Source organism: Fukomys damarensis, unplaced genomic scaffold (assembly GCF_012274545.1).
Source record: "Fukomys damarensis isolate Sample0158 unplaced genomic scaffold, DMR_v1.0_HiC HiC_scaffold_16, whole genome shotgun sequence".
Taxonomy (NCBI): Eukaryota; Metazoa; Chordata; class Mammalia; order Rodentia; family Bathyergidae; genus Fukomys; species Fukomys damarensis.
In genome coordinates, this window is record NW_022900928.1 from 28,160,750 (window position 1) to 28,185,344 (window position 24,595).

General features: G+C 39.1%; 1 protein-coding gene across 7 annotated transcripts in view; it reads right to left on the bottom strand.

Annotated features, from left to right (window-relative positions):
• The window catches only part of Xrra1 (X-ray radiation resistance associated 1), a 68,140-nt gene that overhangs the window by 14,676 nt on the left and 28,869 nt on the right, over positions 1–24,595 (bottom strand). For 2 of the 7 annotated variants that reach the window (XM_010603287.2, XM_033764215.1), the window contains exons 9-12: positions 13,640–13,768; positions 12,784–13,001; positions 5,080–5,120; positions 1,874–1,999 (exon numbers count right to left, since the gene is read on the bottom strand). In XM_010603287.2, coding sequence (XP_010601589.1) covers positions 1,874–1,999; positions 5,080–5,120; positions 12,784–13,001; positions 13,640–13,768 — 514 coding nt within the window. Of the gene's footprint in view, positions 1–1,873; positions 2,000–5,079; positions 5,121–12,783; positions 13,002–13,639; positions 13,769–24,595 lie in introns of those variants that run through there. The other 5 variants (XM_019204395.2, XM_010603289.2, XM_010603288.2 and 2 more) reach the window with 5 other exon arrangements.

Here is a 24,595-nt window from a genome sequence, read left to right on the forward strand (position 1 = left end):
AGGAGTAGGACCACAAGTTCTGCGGAGACACAGAACCCCAAGGCTGCTGAAGACTGGGGCCACAGCCAATCTTGGTAGGCAAACACTGGCAAGCACTAAGTAACAAGCAACAGCAGTACACTGTGGGGGAGTCGGGGAGAGACAGGAGTGGATAAACCCTCCACAGCACAGGCACACGGGGGAGGCTGAATGCCAAAGACAAAGCAGGGACACTAGAAAGACAGCCTGACAGCTAGGCAAGGACCAACTAACTCCCTTCTGTATAAATAGATGCACTCACACAAAGATATAAATAGACTACAAGTACAAGGGTAGCAAGATACTGTGCATGGAAAACTGTGCAACTATATAAAAATCAGACAGAGTAGACATGAAGAGAGGGAGTATTATTAGAGGCAGAGGAAGATAATTATAGTTAAAAAGGATCCATATGAGGATATAACAATTCTAAGTGTATATGCATGTGATAACAGACTAAAAGTATCTGGATAACTGGGCATGGTGGCACACACCTGTAATCCCAGCACTTGGGAGTCTAAGGCAGGAGGATTTGCCATGACTTCAAGGACTGTCTGGGCTACATAGCAAAACCCCCTCTGAAAACAAAACAAATTAAAAAATACCTAGAATACTGACAGAACTAAAGAGATGAAAAAACTCCAGAACCATGACTGGAGATTTTAACACCCTGTTCTCAGTACCTGAGTGACAAGTGGACCAAAAAAAAAAAAAAAAGAGAGTACAAAGATGATCTAAGTGACACTTCTAACCCCCTGAACTGACATTTATCAACACTATCCCACCCAAACTGTGGAATGCATATTTTTTTCTAAGTACATATGAACATTCACCATAATAGAACATATAATGGACTGTAAAACAAGTTGAAGTAGATATCAAAAGAAAGAACTCTTACAGATTATGTTATCTGACCATAAGAGAATTAAATCAGTTTTTTTGTTTTGTTTTGTAGTCCTGGGGATTGAACTCAGGAGGTTGTGCATGCTAGGCAAGCATTCTACCACTAAGTTACATCTCCCAGCCCAAGAATTAAATTATAAATCAATAATTCCAAAATGCTCAGAAGAGACCCATAAATTTGGAAATCAAACAACTGATTTCAAACAACCCATGGGTTGAAAGACAAAATTACAAGAAAAATTAAACATATTTTAACTGAATGAAAATAAAAACAGAGGGACTGGGTAGCTCAGTGGTACAGCACGTACTTAGTATTCATGGGGCCTTGGGTTCAATCCCTGGTACCCAGCAATAAATAAATAACTAAATAAATAAGTGAATGAATGAATAAGTTCTTACAGAAAATCAAACAGGATGTGGGCATTGGGAAAATACAAGAAAAAACATGTGAAATCCATCCTATAGATTTTATGTCTGCAGTTCCCTCCCTCTTCCCTTGACTAAAATAATTATTCAAATCTTAGCTTAAACATCGCTTTTTCTTGGGCATTCTCCCTGATCCCAAATATTAGGTTAGATACCCACACCAATCATGTACTTACTTCACAGCTCTGCGCATTTCTTCCTAATGCTAAGCATGCTTATATTATGATCATCTGTCTAGTATGTCTTCCCTACATCTGACACGCTCCACAAGTCTTTCATTTCACAGCTATATACCTAGTAACTAGGACAGAGCCTGGCACATGGCAAGTACTAAACAAACATTTGTGACTCTATGGATACACTTCTGCCTTGGCCTGCACGCCATACACTTTACCCAACCCAAGAACTTCTGGGCCCACATACCTGTAGTGTAGAGAATTAAAGGGCTGGCCTTTAGGTCAGAGCAGCTCACATCCCACCCTCCCATTTGTGCCCCTGAGGAGACAGGTCAAGAGCAGGGAGTCACCTTGTTGTAGGCCAGGCTAAGGTATCTCAGCTCCGGGAAGGGAGGAGCCAGTGTCTGGTTCCTGGCCTTCAGTGACTTCACAGGAAGAATCTCAAATATGGGAGGAAGTGAACATACCTTGGTTGTCTTGGAAAAAAGAAAAGTCAGAGTCAAAGTTGAGGCTGATAGAGAATTTGAAGCTACCAATGGCCTTTGGAGCGTGGTGAAAAGAATGAGTTTTGTAGAGACTTGGTCAAAGAGATGCTGAGGGTCATAAGGGCAGATGTCACCACTGGCCAAAATTTGTCTCCAAGTACTATGAGGTCATATGGTGAGCTCATTCTCCAGCACCCAAAGTTCCAGTTTCAAGTTCTGAGTCCACAGGACACTACAGCCCTGCTGCAACCATCAGAGAAGTATTTGGTTACCTCCCACCTTCTGCCCTACAGCAGCTGAACCTGAATTGCCCCTTCTATAAAGAACAGCTAAAGTTTCTCCAGAAGGCAAAGGGCAGGAAATTACATTGTTCAGGGACATTTTCTGAGAAGGGAGATGGAGAGAAGGAGTGTTGCTAACCTTAAGCACCTGGCTTGATGGGTATGTTGCCCAGGAAGAAATAACAAAATCTTGAAGACTTAAGCCAGGCTTGGGGTCCTGAACATGATAAAGTGCACCTGGGTCACTTGAAAGGTCATGGTCTTTCTATGCAATCCAGACTGCCTCGGGACAAACATGTGTGATCAAGCAGAGAAAGGAAGCTGCTAAATTAACCATGTCTAACTTAGTTTACTCACTGATTCCTTGAATTATGTGAGACCAAAGGATATTATTGCATGGATAGATGCTGGGCTAATGGTTAGGTTAGGAGGAACTAAATATTTCAACCTCCATTAACCACTATGCACTGTTAAGGAAATCATTCAATGTTCACTTGTTCATTCAATGAACAGTTGTTCATTGGCCTTTAGATCAAGTATTTGTGTCATTATAGGCCAACTTGTAAAGCCACACAAATAAAACAGGTCAGTCATGATGGGAACGAACAAAAACTATTGATACTGTTTGAAAATGTGTGACTCTCTTCTTCAGGCAACCCAACACAGTCTGTGAGAGGGCAGAGTGGAATGGGGCAGCAGTCTTCAGGTAGGACAGGAAGAAAAAAAGTAGAAAGGAGAGAAGAAAATTATAATTTAAAAATCATACTTCTAAGAAAATCACAGATTCAGGACACAGTCGCCAAAGATTGCAATGGCCTTTCTTACCCTTTCAGGAAGTGCACCTGTAAATAGAGCCTCTGTTTTCCTCCAATACTATAGATTCACTCTACAGACTTCCACCTCAAGGAAACAGCACTATTAATTAGGTAACATATTTCTAAACTTCAAACACATGCAAATGTTTTGCATTCTAACTTAGCCCATGGATAACCTGGTAGACACTAGGAAAACATATACTAGATCAGTGGTGGCAAACCTTTTAGAGCTTTCAGAGATAGCAAACAGCCTGCTTCAGCACACCTGCCATACCACTGTCCTAGATCATCCATTTTAAGGACACACCCAAGACTACATAAAAATTCAGACTAGAATGAGCCTCTTCCTTGAACACCTGCATTCTGTTTCCTCTGAGCGTGTATTTCCTTAACTCTGTGCAGTAAATCTGTCTATGTCCATCACTGAATCCTGAAACATTTTTCTCTAATGTAGACTGGCAAACCTATAACCAACTCTGTGGGTCGGGGCAAGCTGAGGTGTCTATCTCCCCTTCTCAGCCTTGTCCAGGGACAGTCTGGCAAGGCAATCTTCTCCTCTGAGCAACTTCCAACTTGGCAAGACTGGGTGAGCAGCAGGGGGCAAGTCAGATGACTTGAGAGTATGACCTACCCTGCTGGGGACAGACATAGAGGGAGGTGTGGTTGGCTTCATACACACACACACACACACACACACACACACACACACACACACACACAGAGTCTCACTATGTAATTCAGGCTGGCCTTGAACTCACCATGTAAACCAGGCTGGCCTCAAACCCTCAGTGATCCTCTACTTCAGCCTCCTGAGTGCTGGGATTTCAGGTGTGTGCCACCATACCTGGTGCATCTGGCTTTTAGTTTCAACCATCCCAAATTTAGTCAGTAGTTGATCATAAGTGTGGATAGCATGGGGGTTATGCAAACTTGTGGCTGGCATCTAAGTTGGGGATCTGTGTCCTTAAACTTGGGTCTGCATGAACTGGGCTGATTAGCATCAGAATTATCAGAACTTTTCTTCTGATTTTCTTTGACCAAAACAGTGTAGCATGAGTTACACTGTTAGAATTTCAGAATCTGGCAATTTTTCAAAGAGAGAAAGAGAGAGAGAGAGAGAGAGAGAGAGGGAAAGAACCATGCCTAATGTCCACCTGAGTCCAGCTCCCAGCTAACCTGAGGCTGAATGCAACTGTCTGAGTGAGTTCTTGTGAAACCAAGAGAACCACCTGGCTCACTCAAATAACTGTTGAGAAATAATCACTTGCTATCGTTTGAAGTTAATAACTGTTGGGTTTGTTATACAGCAATAGTTAACTGGTATAGTTTTCTCATACAGATGTAGAGTTGTGTTTCTTATAAATAAACAAATCAATATGTAGTTTTGTACATCAGTCTTTATGAGCTTGGTCAGTGAGAATTAGCCCTGAGAGAACTCAGTTTTCTGTACTCAAACCAAGTGTCTGAGTATTTGACACTGTGGTTAGATCCTGGATAGCAGTGCATTTGGTAAAGAACTTTTCCAGCTCTGGGGGACTCTTAGCTTCTGGGCTTCATCCTGGTGGCAGCCCTGCCCATGTCGGCCAGTTGAACCCCGTGAAGCAGCCACTATTAACATGCTCTTCTAGACAACATCTGAGGACAGAACAAACTGACGAGGGTAGGGGCCTGTCTGGTTAGCTCACTCCTGCATCTCCAGGACTACCATTGTGTCTGGTACCTGGTGGGTACTCAGCAGATATCTGTTCAGTGAATTGGGCTTTCTTAGTGAGATCTATAGAAATGCCTCTTGTGGCCCCATTGTGTTTGTTTTAGTCTGTTAAAATGAATGTTCTTGAGCTTGGGATGTAGCTCACCTGTACAGCACTTGCCCAGCATATGGGAGGCCCTCGGTTTAATCCCCAGGGCCACAAATAAATAAAATAAAACTATTGTTCTAACTCAAATACACAAATATAAAGTAGGCAGTCCCTACCTCTGAGGTTGAAAATCCCGGGTAAGATAAGAACACAACTTCTGAAACAAAAGAAACAGAATGAAGGTTGGTGAGAGCACTGATTGACTCCCAGAGACGTCAGGGTCTGGTTCTAGATCCTCTAACCTACAGCAGGGTGCCTCCTAGACCAGTTCCAATGTAAAATGAAAAAAGGAACACAGTGGTGTCACCTGCCAGGTAGTAAGGATAAAATCCAAACCCCTTAGCCAGGCCTCAGAGGCACCACACTGATAGGCCCTCTCTGCTTCTCCAATGCTACTTTCCCTTCTCTCACTGGATCTCAGCCACAGGACCTGCCTCCTGACTTTACAACATGCAAACTCCCTCTAGCCTCAGAGATCCTGAGGCCATACTGAGTAGAAAACTTTCCAGCTTAGAGAGAAATGAGTATAAAAGACATTCTGGAAAACATTCTTTGCTAGCTTAGTAGAAATAGATAGTAAATTCAGGAGAGATAGCAAGAAGAGTCAGCACATGGTCATAAGGAGGAGGCTGCAAAACGACTTCATTCTTGGGACCATCAGACTGAGATGAGCCTATGAGAGCTCAAACTAACAAAAGAAGCACAGCATCTGCTGGGGCAGGATTGCCTTTACCCTGGTGAACACTACTCCTTTCCCATATTAATGATATGAAAAAGGCCACATGAAAATAAACAGTAAGAGGAGGTGGAACAATACCTGCCATAATTATTTTCCTAAGTGAGGGTCTTCAAGGGATTTGGAAAAGCTTTAGGCAATGAACAAAGTAGAAGTTTGTGGGGGACAGAATGCAGTTGCAAGTGTGGGTGTGAGCAGTAACCGTGGGGAAACAGAGAGAGATGGATTGTAGCACACTCTGCCTGCACCAAGCACTTGCCCTCCCCACATTCAGGCAAGTAGCTCCAGGCATCAGAACCTGCATTCTAATCTGACTGAGAGCTACTGCAAGAAAAAAGGGAACAATAAAGAATCTCCCAATATTTGAGGAAAATTAACAGTATGAAAAATCATGAAATGTCAAAAAATAGAGCTAATATCTTTAAAAAGTTTAATAAAGAATAAAAACTTTAGAGTAATTATTATCCTGTACGAATTTCAAAAGTTTATTTCATTCCTAAACAAAAGTAAATTTTTAGGGGCCAGGGATTTAGCTCAGTGGGTCCACCACCACCTCGCAAATGCAAGGTCCTGAGTTTAATCCTCAGTACCAAAAAAAAAAAAAAAAAAAAAAAGAAACTTTTGTGGAAGTGAAGCTATTAACAATTTTGTAAACTTCAAATATGGTAATCGAACACCAAACATGATACTCAAATGTTCTCTATACAAACAGGCCAAGCTTAAAACCTAATTCATAAAATGGAAGATGGAGTTGAATGTAATATTTTAAAAACCAAGGAGATATAAAATATGGTAGAAAAGAGGAACGGAAGATAGATCCAAAGCTTTTAGCAGCTGAGGGAATTCTAGAAGAAGACTACACAGAGAATATAAAGAGGGAAACAAAAAATGTTCTCAGTCATGTGTGGTGGCATAGGCCTATAATTCTAGTGGCCTGGGAGGCTGTGGCAGGAGGATGGTAAATTTCAGTAACTTAAGAGACTTGGCAAGACCTTGCCTCATAAGAAAAAAGAAAACATCTGGGGATGTAGTTTAGTGGAAGAAAGCTGTTGAGTTCAATCCCCAGGGGGATCGGGTGTCTTTAAGATGAAGGAAACCACACAACTTTCAAAGAACTCTCAAGGTACCTAAAAGTCTGAGTGAAAAGTGTTGCATACATAGATGCTTCTTAGTAAAATTGCCAAAGGATAAAAGTGAAATAAAAATTAATTTCCAAAAAGCAAAAATAGGTTTCCTGTAAAGAAATGAGAATCAGATTGAAATCAGACTTTTCACTGGCAACAATAAATTAAGAAGGCAGTGAAGTAATATCTTCAGTTTTAAAAGAAAACTATTTTAAGGCTAGAATTCTCCACTCCAGCAAACAAGCATTCAAGAATGATAAAAAAAGATAATTTTTGGTAGGGACTTAGAAAATGTACACAACCTACATGCAAACTATATTTGAAAGAATCAAATAGCACAATGAAAAGTAACACAGTATAGAAAACATTCTGAAATAAAAATCCAAGCAAATTAACCAAAAGGTAAAATTCTATAGATTTGGTGTTTTGGTCTGAGTTATGTTGCCTTCAAATTTATATGGTGAAGTCCTACTCCTGAGCACCTCAGACTGTGACTAGATGAACAGACAGCAATAAGGAAAGACTTTGAAAACAATGCTGAGTGAGGGCAAAGATGTAGCTTAGCAGCACAGAGCCTGCCTGGCAAGCATGAGGCCCTGAGTTCTATTCCAGGTACCAAACAACAACAAAAACAACAAACAATACTGAATGAAAACAGCAGAATGAGCTCAACAGTATATAACTACTATGTAAATTAAAAACACATTATACATAAGGTAACTATTTACAAAGACTCATACACATATCCAGGAAAATATACACAAGAGCAGAAATTTATATGAAAAGGAATATAAGGGCAAGGATTAAGGATGAAGGAGGAAAAAATGGTAAGAGCTTTGTACAAATTACTAATTATGCTGCGCTGTAACATGATTTGTATTTTTTTTTTTTTTTGGAGTAGGAAAATACTTATTGAAGAGGTAGCTTCCACGAGGCAGGAAGGGATTTGAATGGGTAGCTGGGGACCCCACTTTACAGGGAAGTTTTATAGAGCAAAACCCATGGGGGTACAACATGGGTTATGGCTATGATCAACCAATAAGGTTACAACTATAGTTGCTTAGGTAATAGTGACCCAATGGGGAAACAAGTCACTTAACAAGTGTGCATGGAAAGAACAAAGACTTCTTTCCTTTTTCTTGGTACCGGGGATTAAACTCGAGACCTTGCTTTTATGGGCAGGAGTGGGGCCACTGAGCTATGTCCCTGGCCCCAAGTTTTTTTTTTCCCTTGGTACTGGGGATCGAACTCAGGACATTGTGCTTGTGAGGCAGGTGCAGTGCCACTGAGCTAAATCCCTAGCTCTTTCTTTTTTTCTTTTTTCTTTAAAGGAGGAAAGGGTTTTAAAAATTTTTTAATACAAGTAAATATTAATAAAGAAAATATAAAAACATTTCTATGAAAAATGAAATTTCATAAAATAATTAGAGACTAACAATGGCAAATATACTGTATATCATAATCTTAAAAGAATATATTTTCAATTGTTAATCTATCTCTCATTGCCTAAGAATACTATACCTTTTTTGCATAAAATCTTTTAATTATTAACAAAGTATCTGACACTCAGTATTACACCTGATTTGTATTAACTCTCTGATTCTAAATTACACATATCCACATGATAGGAATCTAAGAGGAAGGCCTGAGATGCAAGCAGCTGTAGTAATAGAGAAGTTAAACTAATAGTTTAATTTCTCAGTCTAAAGAATGGTTGATGCATAATTTAAAAATTAAAACCCATCAAAATTATAATATAGTTTATACATTCTGGGAAGTGATAAGAGAGAAGCAGATAAATTCATATAAAATTTTCCTTTTTATTAAAGGGAAGACTTGCATTTCATTGATCATAGGTATTAATAGACAAAGGGTTGATAGGATTTTAGGATGGCCTTTAGAAATATAGCATTTCTAGGATAATTATTAGAAATATAGAAATGAGGTGTATTTCTTTTAAGAAAGTAAAAACGAATTAAAAGAAGAGTCGGGCTCACAAAAAGGCACAAGAGAAGAAAAAAACCACAAGTAAACAGATAACATACATCAATGGTTAAAATAAGTTGAAATATATCAGCAACCACAAATTAGTTTAAATTCTTATATTTAAAAAGGTTCCTATTGAGAAAATCTGCAGTATTATATTGCTTTTGAAATATCCTGAAATAAATATATCAAAGTCAAAGTCAAGGCCAAAATTACTAATAAGATAAGGTGGAATGCTTTACAATGATCAAAAGGCTTATGCCAAAATAAAAGCCTCAAACTCAGTAATACAGAACTGAAACAATTTAATAATTTATAAAGCCGCAAACATAAGGAGATGTTGTCAAATCAGCAATAGCAGTAAGAGACTTTAACACACTTCTTTCCAAAGCTAACAAACCAAGTAGACAGAAAAATTTTATAGGGAGGAAAATCTGAAAAATCAAAGTGCCCAATTATTAATTTACTAAGCATTACTTCCAAACTTCTCTATTCTGCTTTAGACCCAGGGTCTGGGATGCTGAACAACTCATTTGTCTTTGGTTGCTTGCTTTCCTGTTAGATCCTAGCAACAGGAGATGGTGTGAGAGGGGAAAAGGCTACATTAGGAGAGGAAGAAGAGGCTTACTCCCAAGGCTCCCTGACTGCTTGTGATTCCTAAGAATGCCAGTGGAGAGGCACCTCCTGAGGTCAACAGCATCTGAATCCAGCTGGCAAGGTTTCCGATTTTATAAAGCAAGATTCTGATCCACTGGTCAGTGTGCTTTCTGCAGGGATCTGGATCCCGGCTCCTGGCGGCTGTCAGAGCTCATAGATTCTAGCAGCAGAGATGTTGCTCTTCCCCAGGGGCCTAGTCTTTAGGTCTAAGTTCTAAGGGCTCTTCCTCCAAGCTTCTAATTTCTCATAAGTTTAACTTCTTCCCAACAAAGAAAAATCTAGGCTCTGGTGGCTTGAAGGTGAATTCTTCCAAAATTTAACAAAGAAATAATATCAATCTCATTCAAACATTCCCTGGGAAAGAGAAAAAATGTGAACCCTTCTCAACTCATTTTATGTGGCAAACATAACCTTAATTGTAAATCCTGACAATAATATTATAACAAAGGAAAAGACTACACCAACGTATCTCCTGAACACAGCTGCAAAAATCCTCCACAAAATGTAAACAAATTCAATCAGGGATACACAACAGGACCAAGTGGAGTTTATCCTTGGCATGCAAGACTGGCTGAACATCTTAAAATCAGTCAGTGTAACTAACCATATTAACAGATTGAAGAAGAAAAGTCACAGGATCATCTCAATAGATGCAGAAAAGGTAACTGATGAAATCCAATGCATATTCACAATAGCATATAAGGCAATTTCTTTATCTTATTAAAGGTATCTACAAAACTACAGCTAATTCAGCTTTGAAATGCTGACAACTTTACTCTTGAAGTTGGGAATAACATAAAGATGTCCACATCATCACTTCTATTCAGCATTGTACTAGAAATCTTAGCCAGCAAAATAAGGCAATAAAAAGATGTAAGAGGTATTAAGATTGAAAAAGAACCAATAAAATGGTCATAATTTGTAGGTGTCACAATCCTGAACATAGATAATCCAAAAGAACCTGCAAATGATTAAAAATAATAAGTGAATTTAGGAAGGTTACAGGATACAAGTTCAATATTTCTATGCACTAGCAATAAATAAATCAAAATGAAATATATAAAAACATTACCATTGACAATAGCATAAAAAATATCAACTACCTAGGAGTAAATCTTATGAAATATGTGTGTGATATCGCCATTGAAAGTACAAAGCACTGCTGAAGAGAATTTTAAAAGACCTAGAAACTGGTAGGATATATTATTTTAATGTACTAAAAACTCAATATTTATAAAGATGTCAATTCTCTATAGAATCAGTGCATTTCTAATCAAAATTCCAGCAGGATTTTGTGTGGAAAGTGATAAGCTGCCTTTAAAATTTATATGGAAATACAAATCTCATATAATTGCTACAGCAATTCTGAAGGACAATGCCTCACTGCAGAACTTCAGTACTAGAAATAAAGTTATAGTAATTTAGACACAATACTATCACCAGATAATATCTTCCCTACAACTCAGGGGGGGAAAAGGATATGGCCTTTTCAGTGCTGGCAAGGCCAATAAAAAATACATGTAAAAAAGCAAACTTTTACCCCACTTAATACCATACCTCAAAATTAATCCTAGGTGGATCATAAACCAAAATGTAAAAACTGAAACAATCAGGCTTCTAGAAGAAAATACAGCAAAATAATCTTCATGGCCTTGATATTGGCAAAAAAATTCTTAAAACAGGAAAGAAAAAGCACTAACCATAAAAGATTTATGAATTGGGCTTCATAGAACATCTGTTTATCAAAAGTCACCATTAAGACACACACTGGAATATTTTTTTAATACATACATCTATAAAGGATTTTTGTCCAGCAAATATAAGGAATCACTACCAATCAACAAGAAAAGACATAAAACTCTATATAAATGTAGATGAAAGACATGAATAGTCACTTTCAAAAGAAGATGGTAAAGTAACCAACAATCGTATGAAAAGGTATTCAATATCATTAGTCATTTGAGAGATCCAAATTAAAACCACAATGTTTTACCACTGCACACTCACCAAAGTAGCTAACATTAAAAAGACTAAATTACTAGCCGTGTGTGGTGGCGCATGCCAGTAATCTCAGAACTCAGGAGGCTGAGGCAGGAGGATCACTGTGAGTTTGAGACCAGCCTGGGCTAAACAGTGAGTTCCAGGTCAGTTTCAACTACATAGTAAGACCCTGTCTAAAAAAAAAAGAGACTAAATTACCAAGTATTTTTGAGGATCTGGAGTAACTGGGAATCTCTTACATCAATATGGGGATGTACACTGGTACAACCACTTTGGGAAAGAGTTTAACAGTATCTACTGATACTCAAAATGCTTTTATAGTTTATAATCCTTCAATTCTACTTCTGACTACATATCCAACAGAGATGAATGAGTTGATGTCTGATGTGTAAGAGACACACAGCTTTGTCCACAATAGCTCCAAACTAGAAAAAATAATATCTACCAACAGTAAAAAGGGCAAATAAATTGTGGTATAAATGGAACAAATAAGATGAATGAAAGGGACTGTGCTATTGGCAGGTGCATAACATTAACAAAACCCACAGACATAATATTAAATGAAATACATGAGATACAAAGAGCAAAATGTTGCATAATTCCATACACAGGAGTTTCAAAGCAGGTACAACTAATCCACGGTGATCAAAGTTAGAATGGTGGCTATTATTAGATCGGGAGTGTACCACATGGGACCCCGGAAATGTTCTGCACTATAATATTAGTGACTAAAAGGGCCTATGTACATAAAAACTTAAGCTCTACATAAGATTTCTGTATTTTACCCAATGCAAATCATTTTTCTCAATTTGAAGTAAATGTAAAAAAAAATCAGTGAGCAGAATATATAATCCAGAAATATACTCCTGTATTAAAGGTAGCAATCCCTTCCTTTTTGCCTCTGAAGCTGCCATGTGGATGTGATTTTTAGAAATGTGGTAACCTCCTTGAGATCCCAGTGGTAACCAGCCCCAAAAGACAAGTAAGCAGGCTGAGGGTGGCAGAGGAGTGAACAGAGAGACCCAAGTTCCTTGAAGACATTCATGTGCTACAGAAGTAACTATTTTTGGAAAACCTTACTTCTGAGTTTCTTGTCATTTGAGATTTAAAATAAAAATTATATCCACTTTTAATTGGATTTTGAAAACATCTTAACTGATAGAACCAGTTTAGGAAGTCAGTAAAATAGTGCAAATCATTGAATAGTTCAGTTTAAATGCAGCAGTGCCCTGGGGAGCCATAGGCTTTCAAGATAAACTCCTGGAAATTTACTCTCACCATGGAGCTGTCTATCTGCAACAAGGTGCATCACTCACCTGTCCGGTCAACATCCTTCTTCATGGGCAGAATGGTATAGTTGGGCTGGTCGTCTGAGGCCTCATACATCCACGAGCTGGGTTGCAGCATGGACTGGGGCTCTTTCTGAGGACTTGCCCTGCCTCCAACCCAGTCCCCTGACCAATCACGGAGCTGAACCTGCTGTAGGTATGGGATCCGGAAAATCCTGTTTTGATCCAAGCTTAACTTCTTCAGTCTTCAATTAAGGAAAGTAAATACAGAATCATAGTGATAATGATAACTCAGGGATATTTACCAAGCATTTGAGGTTAAGAACATGGAATCAGGCTTGAACATTTCTCTTGAGCCAGTAACTCTCTGGGCCTCAATATTCCCATCTCTAAATGGAGAGAGTATTTATTAACCTTTTAAGGTTCTTGTAAATTACCTGGAACAAAGTAGTATTCCATAAAAGGCTACTGAATTCACAAGGGAATTTCCAGGAATCTAAAACTTAACCATTCAAATGCCCGAATTTTCTTTACTTTAACCAAATAGATAGAACTTAGCAAATAAACTTGTCATTCTGATTCTGATTTTTTAAAAGGCATGTCATTTCTCTCAGAATCAGGATGCTGTCTTGAGTAATGTCTCCTACCCTCCTTTCTCTTTGTCAGATCTCATCCAATCACAGGATCATAAATATCCTGAATGCCCCATTTTCATGAGCTAAGCTCAGAGGGGAGAAATGACTTACCAGAGCCACACAGCAGAGACAAGTAATGGAGCTAGGACTTAAGACCAGACCCTTTGGTGGGCACATCAGCACTCAAGGTGTGAGTGTGGCTGGGGTTGGAAAGGGAGAGCCCTGCAGAGGAAGGCTTGTAGCTTTACCTCCTGAGCCCGGCCAGGCTGGCAAAACAGTTGGGGTTGGAGAGTTTGTTGTCATCCAGCATCAGTGTCTCCAGTGCTGGGAACCTCAGGATATACCTCTTGTTTGTCAACGATGAGACGGATGCCTCCCTGTGAGTGCAAAGATCTTGGGTACTGAGCAAGGGCAGGGGACAAGTTCCATCTCCCCAGGAAGAACTTCTCTAGTGCTCAAGATAGTTCCCTGTAGATGGACATAAGAAGGTATAATTCCCTCCCTGCTGGCTTCTGTCCCAAACCCCACTCATACAATTTTCTGGATGGAGAAAGTTTATACACATCATTGAGATTGGCTGGGGCAGTTGGGCAGGCACTGGTGGTGCTCATGGACAGTACCAGGGTGAATGAGGCATGGCCAAGTCGAGGGGAGCATTACACAAGTAGAACACTACACAATTTTGGCCCAGGACGGACTTCTGGGTATGCTGTGTCACCCTGAGAACTGGTAACTATGGGAGTGCCAACAGACAATGTCTTAGCTTTGCCCCCAAAGAGGGTAAAACAGGCTGGGTTAAGGGCACCATCCAGTGAGATTCTCCTCTCAAGTGACATTCATAGATATACAGGCACAAATATGTATGTATATGTAAGCCACAAACACACATAAAACAAGAGGAAGGATAATGAACATTTCCTCAGAGCCTACTGAATTCCTGGCATTGTGCTATATGTTTTTGTTTGTTTGTTGTTTGTTTGTTGAGACAGGGTCTCACTATGTAGTTGGGACTGACCTGGAACTCACTATGTAGCCCAGGCTGGTCTAACTCAGTGATCTTCCTGCCTCAGCCTCCCAAGTGCTGGGATTACAGGTGTGCACCACCACGCCTGGCTGTGCTATATGTTTGAAATATTTTGTCTCAGAGTTTTATTTGGGAGAATAGTATTATTTTCTGCTTTTGGGATCAGGAAAATCAAGCTTAGTACAACTTGGAGAAAGTTTCATAGCTAGAAAGTGGTAGAGCTTAATTTAAGAGTCTAGTTCTACCTGACTCCAAAACCCTGGCTCTTTCCATTGCCATTGACTGCCCCCCCATCTCATCTTTAAGTCCCATGTGGAGTAAAAGGTGGGGAAAAGGGTGAAGCAACTATTGCCTGGGCTGGAGAGAGCTCAACAAAGGCAGGCAGCATTCAAAAACTAGCACTGGAATATACACATGAAGTCAGAAATATTTCTCAGGTGAGTTTAGAGAGGTTATATAATTTATTTCTTTACTCACACTCAATAATCTCTTTAACATGTATTTATGTAGCCACGTACTGAGGACCCAAAGAAAAGAACACAGCCCCCTCCCCTGAGGGTGCTTACAGTCTCATGGAAGAGGCAGACCCATTGCATACAGCAGGGCAAATGCTATAACAGAAGCAGGTAGGGAGGACTCTGGGAAGGCCATGCTTCAGCGAAACCTTTAAGAATGAGAAGAAGTTGGCTAAGTTTTTAACCACTGTGAAAGAAGAAAAGAACACAGAGAGAAGATGCCTCTTTGTTGCTTGATCAGGAACATAATTAGAAGCTCTGGGCAGCCATGTTTTCTCCCATGGGGCCCGAAGAGACACACGCAGCCCAGATGAGTGGAGAAATGCTCAGTATGTCTCTAAGTCATGGCTGTAAAATTTCTGTATGTTCCTAAGTGAATTCCCCCTTTTTTTGCTTACTGTAAAACTGACGGACTTCAGTAAATGACAACTATGATAGTTCTGAGTTTAAAAAAGGGATGGCACAGATGAAATTGCAGAAAGAGCCCTGGCAGAGGGTAGGGCATACTCATGATGTCCAAAGACCAGAAACACTCCAACAAAGAAGGCATTTGGTTCATGGTACTTCAAAGTCACAGATGACTTCTGTACCCCTACCTAGAAAGACTAACTTTTACATGCTGAATTTTTAATCTCTATTTTAGAACAAGAACAAAATGCTACCTTGCAGCTCTGCTGATTTATAATTAGTTGGCCAATCTTTATTTTACTCCAGTGAAATATGAAACAGTTCAGAGATAAGCCTGCAAAATGTTCCCCTTAAGCTCCACCACAGAGAAGCTGGCTTTGTCTTGTCTCTGTGACAAGTTATATTACTTTGTCTTTTTAAATGTCATCCCTGATAATAACATAGGATAATTTCATTTTTTGTTTGTAGAACAGAAGTCTTTCAAAAGGGGACTGTGAGAAGCCAGCCACTGGCAGCAGAGACTTTCCTGTGAAGCCCTCCCCAGAGTCTTGTAAGGGGAGCTCTTTAAAGCAGCAAAATCCATGAGAGGTGGACAGGCCAAGGTTTCCAGCTGTTCAGAGTGGTACTGTTTCTATTAGCCCTTCTCTCAGCAAATGGAATTAACAACATTAAAAACCTAATAGGTCTGGTTTAATGATTTTTTATGAGTTAAGAATGTGCCCAGTGTTTGGATTCAGCACTGGAAATTTGTGTGTCATATAAGAAGCATGGGACTGGCAAGCAGGAGTCCTGAGCTCTGGCTCTGGTGCTGCTGCTGCTTTGCTTGCTGTGTGACTTCTAGTTACTACTGACCATCTCTGAGCCCAGACCCTTTATCTACATGGTAAAAGAGGTAGAGTTTACGTAGGTCTCTAACTCCAAAAATTATGCAGCAGAGGGAGAATGGGGCAAGTTGCCAAGGCCTGAGAAGGAGAGAAAGAAGGAGATTTTGACACAGGGATGCGTATGATGAATTTGGTATGTTGAGGCAATATGTGCTGAGAGCTCAGAAGATAGAAGCAGAAAAATAACCCAAACACTTAGGAAAGTATGAGACCACCAAGAAAAAAGTATTTTTAAAAAGTAGGTAAATGGTAGACAACTGAGGAGCACTAACATTTAAAAGGCTGGTAGAAGAACACGAATCCACAGAACATACTGAATATAGACAGATGGCCAGGAAATGAATTAATGACAGAGGTACTTGCCTGGAGCCCTACAGCTTTCAAAGCACAATGATTCAATTGATCTGCTGGTGTAGGCAGGGGTACGTTTATTCTCCCCTCTGGTATAAAAGGCAATGCAAGTGCAGGGCGGGAAGACTTACTTTACTTTATATATCAGGCTTTCCACTGAAAACAACTAGAATAATGAATAAAAATATAGCAAGAAAAAAGATTCATCATTTAAAAATGTGCAAAAGATGGGACGATAGTAAGGAAGCACTATGCCAAATCTAAAAGCCAGGAGAGAGAAACTGAGTAGAAGCCAGTTTAGCCCCGAGGGCATTTGCCCAGCTTGTTGAAATTGAACTGTGGTTTCAAAGTCTCGTGGAGCTAAAGAATCGAAGCCTAAAGCACAACAACATATGGCATCTAATCAGAGATCCTCCACACAGATCTGGCCCCTAAGGGACACATCTTCCGGACAGCACAGACCAGAACTAAACCCACTTCCCTCATGCGGGCCAGTGGGGTGGGGGGGAACACGACCAGGACCGGTCTTACAGTGAACAGAGAAGATGAGTTGGGGGAAGACTGGTCCTCTCGTAAAACTGTAGTCCAAATGTCTATCATCAGCGTGGTCCAGAAAATAGCCAGTCAGGGATTTATTTTAAACTGATTCCATACCTAGTGCCTCTAGGCATTGGGCCAAAATAAATGGAAAAGTTTATGGTACTGCAGACTAAGTAATATGGGCCAACTCTTCCCTGGGTAAAAAACTGGAATGCCGAGACAAAGTATATATTTGAAGACAATCTTCTTTAAGGTACCTTGGAGCTAGCAAGCTGTGAAGAATTAGGGGGCCAAGAGTTGAAAGAAGCAGGAAATCCAAAGAAGTACATATTACATGGGGCCACTTTTCCCCTATAGGTGTGTGCTGATTCCAGAAGTGGAAGAGAGGCTGATAGGCTGAGCAGAAATTCTGATGACCTTGCTCATCTAGGGGCCTCAAACTGGAATCCAAGGTGTGCCACACAAAGGCGATCTGATAAAATACTCATGCTCTAAGGAAGGCGCTGGAGAACAAAACCCTAGGAAGACCTGTGTCACTTGAAATGGCGCAGCCCTTGAAGTGACAAGATGAGCTTCAAATTTCAATTTCTCTAACTGAATTAGGACTTGGAATCATTATGGTAGATAACTAAAAAACTCAGTCTGGTAGGAAAAAAGCAATTTGAGTTGCCCAAAGGGACAGTCATAGCCCCTCATTCAGATCCCTATTAACATTTAAATTGGAACCAATTGAGCTTAAATAAAATTTAGAAAAGTTTTTCTCTTACACTAGCCACACTTCAAGCTCTCAATATGGCCAGAAGCTACCATACTCAACAGTGTTCATGTGTCAGTTAATCTTAATTGTCAACTTGACTGAATAAAGAGACTCCTGAAGAGGTGACTGGATCTCAGGAATGTTATGCTGATGATCATAGCTGAATGTACTGTAGACAGTGGGGCCTAGTTGGAAGAGGTGGGTCACTGGGAATGTGTCTTTGGAGGATATAACTCTCTGGTGCTCTGTACCCAGCCACATGAAATAGGCAGCTTTACTCTACGATACCCGTCTGCCATGATGTTTCTGCTTTGGAGCCAGTGGGCCTTGGACGGAAGCCTTTCCAAGTGAGCTAAATTAAACTTCTCCTTTAATTTGTGGGTGTCAGGTATTTTGTCCCAGCAATAAGAAAGTTGACTAACACAGCCCATAGAGAACAATTTCAACACTGCAGAAAATTCTTTTGCACAGCAATAAATTGGGCCTTATAAAAACTACCAGACAATATCTACAAATTGGTACTGATCTTTGGGGATATGAAAGGCATAGTAGCTCATCTCTCAAAGTGCGGGATCATGAAGGTCAGACAAAGGTCAGAGCAAGACTCAGTCAAGTCATAAACCTACATTGTAGTTACCGCCCCAGCTCCTGAATGCATAGTTAGAATAGATACAACAGGGCTGGGGATTTAGCTCTATGGTTCTGCCGCCTGCCTTGAAAGCACAGGGACCCGAGTTCAATCCCTGGTACCTAAATAAATAAATAAAATAGATACACCAAGCAACTGACAGAATGTGCACATTCCTTTACTGACCAACAAAGCAAGGCCCATTATAGTGGAAAGTGTCAAACTGAAACCCCAGGAAAATTTCTTCCCCCAAAATAAACAAAAAAGTAATACTGTATCCCCGAAGTAACTGCTAAAATGAATACCAGCACTAAAGACCAGAAATATGGAAAGATGTTTCTTACAACATTCCTTTTCATCATTCCTTGTTTATTTGACTTGTGCAGAAGATAGGTCTTAAAGAATGTAGATTTCGGGCTGGGGATTTAGCTCAGTGGTTCCGCTGCCTGCTTCGCAAGCACAAGGTCCCGAGTTCGATTCCCCGGTACAAAAAACAAAACAAAACAAAAAAAGAACGGAGACTTCTATAAGTCAAATCATCCAATTTCTGCTCCTGATCTAGATCCATAATCTTCATAATGTTGCAAATCAGCATACACAGTTCAGGCATTTGGGCTACAGATAAGAACCTGTCAAATGTTTATTAATTAACAAGAACTACTAGAAACAGTCTGCATTCATATGACAGGGACAGTAGTATATCTTTGTCCTCTTCCCTCAGGGATACATCAGCTCTTTATCCCTATAACAATGTATTACCCAAGAATCTTGATTATTTTGATATACTGCAGAACAGCATGCTGATTGGATTGGGAAAAGTCACACCCACCCTAGATGCCACTGGATGGAGTTTAGCCCCACAGAAACTCAGAGGACTGCCATCTTGCTTAAATTTCTTGATTTCCAGATATCTGGAGCATGTAAAGATATAACTCTCATGTAAAGACATAATCCCATACCTTATATCATTTGTTACTAAGAAAAAAGCACAAATCTTATTAGCCTTTTGGATTTTATGTACACATAAATATCTGTGCTATTCTGACCCATTTACTAAATATCTTATAAGGTTACCACTTTTCAGTAGGGCTGAGAGCAAGACAAGGCTCTACAACAAGTCCAGCCTATAGTGCAAGTTGTTCTGTCATTGGGATTATCACTCAGAAGATTCAACCAGGCTCTCAAGGTCTACAGCAAATAGTTATGCTATACAAATAGGGTTACTGTATATCCTGCTTCTCAAGGACAATGAGTTTTTGCCTGTTATCCCCAAATAATTATTAATTGTGTCTTTTTTCCTCCTTCAAATATGTCCTTATTTGGATGATAAATGAATCGAACCTTTTATAGATACTAATAGAAGAAATCATTGTTAGTAAAGTTATGCTCTATTCTAATTCTTTTCTATTTTTTATCATCATTGAGTTTACTGGTATTTTTTAGGTATACAGTTCAGTTACATTCATCATTGGGATCTTGTACCTTTACATGACAGGTCTTGGTTCTCATTTTATCGCCCTACCCTGCCCTCCCTTTGCCCCCTCCACCCTTCTCTATTTACAAAAACTTTCTTTCCATATTTTCATTTTCTCATATTTTTTCTTTTTTCTTATTTCCTTTCTCCTACCCTTCCCACTTCCCCTACACCTTTAACCCTTTTCTTCCTATTTCACACTGTCAGTTATACCATTTGGATCTTATTTACACTTTTAGTTTTTCACAGCAGAGAAACTATTCGGTATTTACACATGTGTGTCTTATTTATCTCACTTAAGAGTATGGCCTCAATATGCATCCATTTTCCTATGAATGACTCTAGTTTCTCATTTTTTATGGCTGAGTAGTACTCCATTTCATTAAAAAAACCACATCTTCTTTATCCAGTCTCCATCTGATGGGCAATTGGGCTGTTTCCAAGTTTTAGCTATTACAAACTGTGCCACACTATAAACATGGGTGCACATATATCACTGTGGATGATTCTTTTAATTCTTTTGCAAAAGTACCCAGCAGAAGGATAGCTCGGTCAAATGGAACGTCTAATCCTAGTTCTTTGAGGTATCTCCATATTGATTTCCATGGAGATTTAACTCCCACCAACAATGGAGAAGAATTCCTTTCTCCCCACAACCCCGCCAACATTTGTTATTGGTTGATTTCTTGATAGCAACCATTCTTTGTGGGGTGAGGTGGAATCTCAGTGTTGTTTTCATCTGCATCTCTCGAAAGACCAGTGATATGGAACATTTTTTCATATATTTACTTGCTGCTTTTACTTCTTTGTCTGAGAAATCCATATTACCATATCAATAGATGCAGAAAAAGTATTTGACAAAATTCATCACCCATTCATGATAAAACCCTGCAGAAAATTGGAATAGATGGTCTTTATCTCAACTTAATCAAGGCTATCTGTGAAAAACCAATAGCCAACATAATATTAAATGGCCAAAAACTGAAAACCTTCATGTTAAAATCAGGAACAAGACAAGGATGCCCACTATCATCACTCCTGTTCAATATAGTTCTGGAAACATTAGCCACAGCAATTAGACAAGAGAAAGAAATTAAAGCAATAAAGATAGGAAAGGAAGAAGTTGAACTGTCATTATTTGCTGATGATATGATACTCTACATAGAAGAGCCAAAAAACTCTGCCAAAAGACTTCTACACTTAATTGACACTTTCAGCAGAGTATCTGGATATAAGGCAAACACCCAAAAATCAACAGTGTTCTTGTACACAAATAACAGACTCAATGAGAGAGAAATTAGGGAAACAGTTCCTTTCACAAAAGTATCCAAGAAAAATGAAGTATCTAGGAATCAATCTAATGAAAGAAGCAAAAGACCTCTACACTGAAAACTACAGCACTCTGAAAAAAGATCGAAGAGAATATAAGAAAACGGAAAGATATCCCCTGCTCCTGGGTAGGAAGAATCAACATAGTGAAAATGGCCATACTACCAAAATGCTATACAGATTCAATGCAATGCCAATTGAAATTCCAACACTATATTTCACAAAACTAGAAAAAGAATCAAAAAATTCATTTGGAACCAGAAGAGACCTAGAATAGCAAAAGCCATTCTAGGCAACTGAGACATGGTAGGGGGTATAACAATTCCCAACTTGAAACTATACTACAAAGCCACTGTGGTAAAAATAGCATGGTACTGGCAAAGAAACAGACCTGAGGATCAGTGGAATAAATTGGAAGATACAGAAACAAATCCAGATGTACTCAGCTACCTCATCTTTGACAAAGGAGCTGACCATCCTCACTGGAGGAAAGATAGCCTCTTTAATAAACAGTGTTTGAAAAACTGGATTTCAATCTGCCAAAGATTAAAACTAGACCATTATCTTTCACCATGCACTAAACTAAAATCCAACTGGATTAAAGATCTAAATATCAAAAAAGACACACTAAATTTGCTGGAAGATAAGTTAGGCAGAACTCTTGAAGACAATGGCATAGGAAAAGACTTCATGAACAAATCTTCAGTAGCACGGGAACTAGCAGAAACAATCAACAACTGGGATCTCATCTTATTAAAACCTTCTGCACTGCAAAAGAAACCAACAGAGCTAAGAGACAACCTACATTGGGGAAAAAAATTTTACCAGCTGCTCCTCAGACAAAGGACTATTATCTAAAATATATAAAGACTTAAAAAAAATCAGGCCCCCCAAATATAAAGACCTGATTCAAAAATGGGCATCTGAAATGAACAGACATTTTTCAGACAAAGAAGTAATTATTTTCCATTTTGAAAAACAGTTCGTGGCTCACTACTGCATGTTGGTGGGGACTGAACGCCTGACCACAGGACCCTAAGTGACAATATGACCTGAGCCACTCGTCATGAAATGAATATGCAACAGAACTCTCTTATCAAATGAAAGCAATATTTTTATTTGTTCAGTTGATATATAATACTTGTACATATGATGTTTTGATACATGTATAAATTGCAAAACATCCAAATCAGAGTAAGCATATCTATGTCCTAAAAAATGTATCATTTCTTTGTGATGAAAACATTCAAAATCCTTTCAAGCTTTCTGAAATAAATAGCACATAACTGTTATCTGTATTCATCCTGCTGTATAACAAAACATCATGTTAGTTCTCCTACATATGTACAATTTAGTACTGTTGATCCACCTTTCCCCAACCCTTCTGTCTTCACCTCCCCAGTCTGTATTTTATTCTGCTCTCAACCTGAGTTAAAGCTATGTTTTTAGATATCACATGTGAGTGAGATCATATCTTACTTGTTTTTCTCTGTCTAGTGAAGCAGTATTTGAGATCAGTCTCCAGCAAATCTGGAAAAGTTGCACGAATATATGGCCCAGAGTCCTATGGTGCCTACTCTTGCCACACTGCTGCCTCTCCAGCAACCTACAAGGAAGGTCCTATGACCACCTGACACGGGAAGAAAAACTTCCTACTGGATTCAAAAATGACTTTGTATGACGTGCTGATATCAACTATTACAGTATTATAAACCCCATATAGGAGAGGCCCGAAAGATAGAAGAAGAGAAATCCTTCTAGGCAGAATTTAAAGCGTTATGTCAGATTATTCATTTGCTTGGTGGAGAGATAGCTATAAGTAAAGATCTATGCTGATTTATGAACAGTGACTTAATGGTTTGGCTGAGTAGTCAAAGCTTGGAAGAAAAGAATTAAAAAAACTGCTGACAAGGAGATCTGGTGAAAAAAATACATGAATGGATTGAGTATGAAGATTACTTGTGAGTAATCTACTGCAGAGAAGACTCAGTGATCAGGCAGACAATGTAATCTGTACCATAAGTGTCAGTTGGAGGTTTTCCCTGGATATTCTGGTGATTAGAAAATGACCGTGAGATGAGGATATGCATCTCCGCTCATCAAAGTAAATCTGGTTACCACACCTGCTGAGAACCTAACCTGCCAATAGCAGAGGCCACTCTTGAGCCCTTATAATCCTCGATTTCTGGGAGATTATGTAGCCAAATATTAGGTAGACTGCAGCTAATATTTTCCTTCAAAAAGTAGCAGTGATTTCTTTTTTCTTACTGGAATAATGGTACATGTATTTTTGGATACAGATTTGCCTCCCCTGCCTACAATATTCTACAAGTGCAATTACATACCGTTGTTACAATAATATTAGCTTTTGTAACTGTCCATGCAATTACCTTTACTGACATTTATTTCCTTCTGTATCTTGAAGTTACTGTCTAGTGTCCTTTCATTTCAATCTATAGGACTCCCTTTAGTACTTCCTGCAGGCAGATCTAGGAGTTATAAATTCGTTTAGCTTTTGTTTCTCTGAGAATGTCTTAAATTTCTCCCTCACTACTGAAGGACAGTTTTGCTGGATACAGGATTCTTGGCTGATGCCCCCACGCCCCAACACTTCCCACTTCTAACATTTTTAATAGATCAGCCACTTCCTTTTGGACTCCAAAATTTCTGATGAAAAACTTGTTGACAGGATCCCTCGTATATCACAAGTTGCTTCTCTTGCACTGCTTTTGTTTTTCTTTTGTCTTTGTACAATTTGATTATAATGTGTTTCCATTTGGGTATCTTTGAGTTCATCCTACTTACAACTCATTGAGCTTTGTGGATGTTTACATTCATGTAAACTTCAGGATTTTTTGGCCATTATTCTTCAAATAATATCTCTGAACTTTCTTCTCTTTCCTCCTGCTCTGGAACTTCCCTAGTAAATATGCTGATTTGCTTGAAGGTGTCCCACATGCCCCCTAGGCTCTGTGCAAGTCATTTATTTATTATTTTCTTTTGGCTCCTCAAACTTGATATATTTAATTGTCTTATCTTCAAGTTCACTGATTCTTTGTTCTGCTTGCTCAAATCTGCCTTTGAATCCCTCCAGTAGTTTTCATTTTATAATTTTCAGCTTTAGAATTTTTAAATTTTTTATTACTTTGATATAATTTCCATTCTGATTGCATGTCACCTTCTTGATTTTCTTTCTATCTTCTGTTACTTTGTTAGGCAGTTGTTTTAAAATATTTATGTAGTAGGTCCTCCTCCTGAACTTTCTGAGGGACAGTTACTATTGGTTTTTTTTTT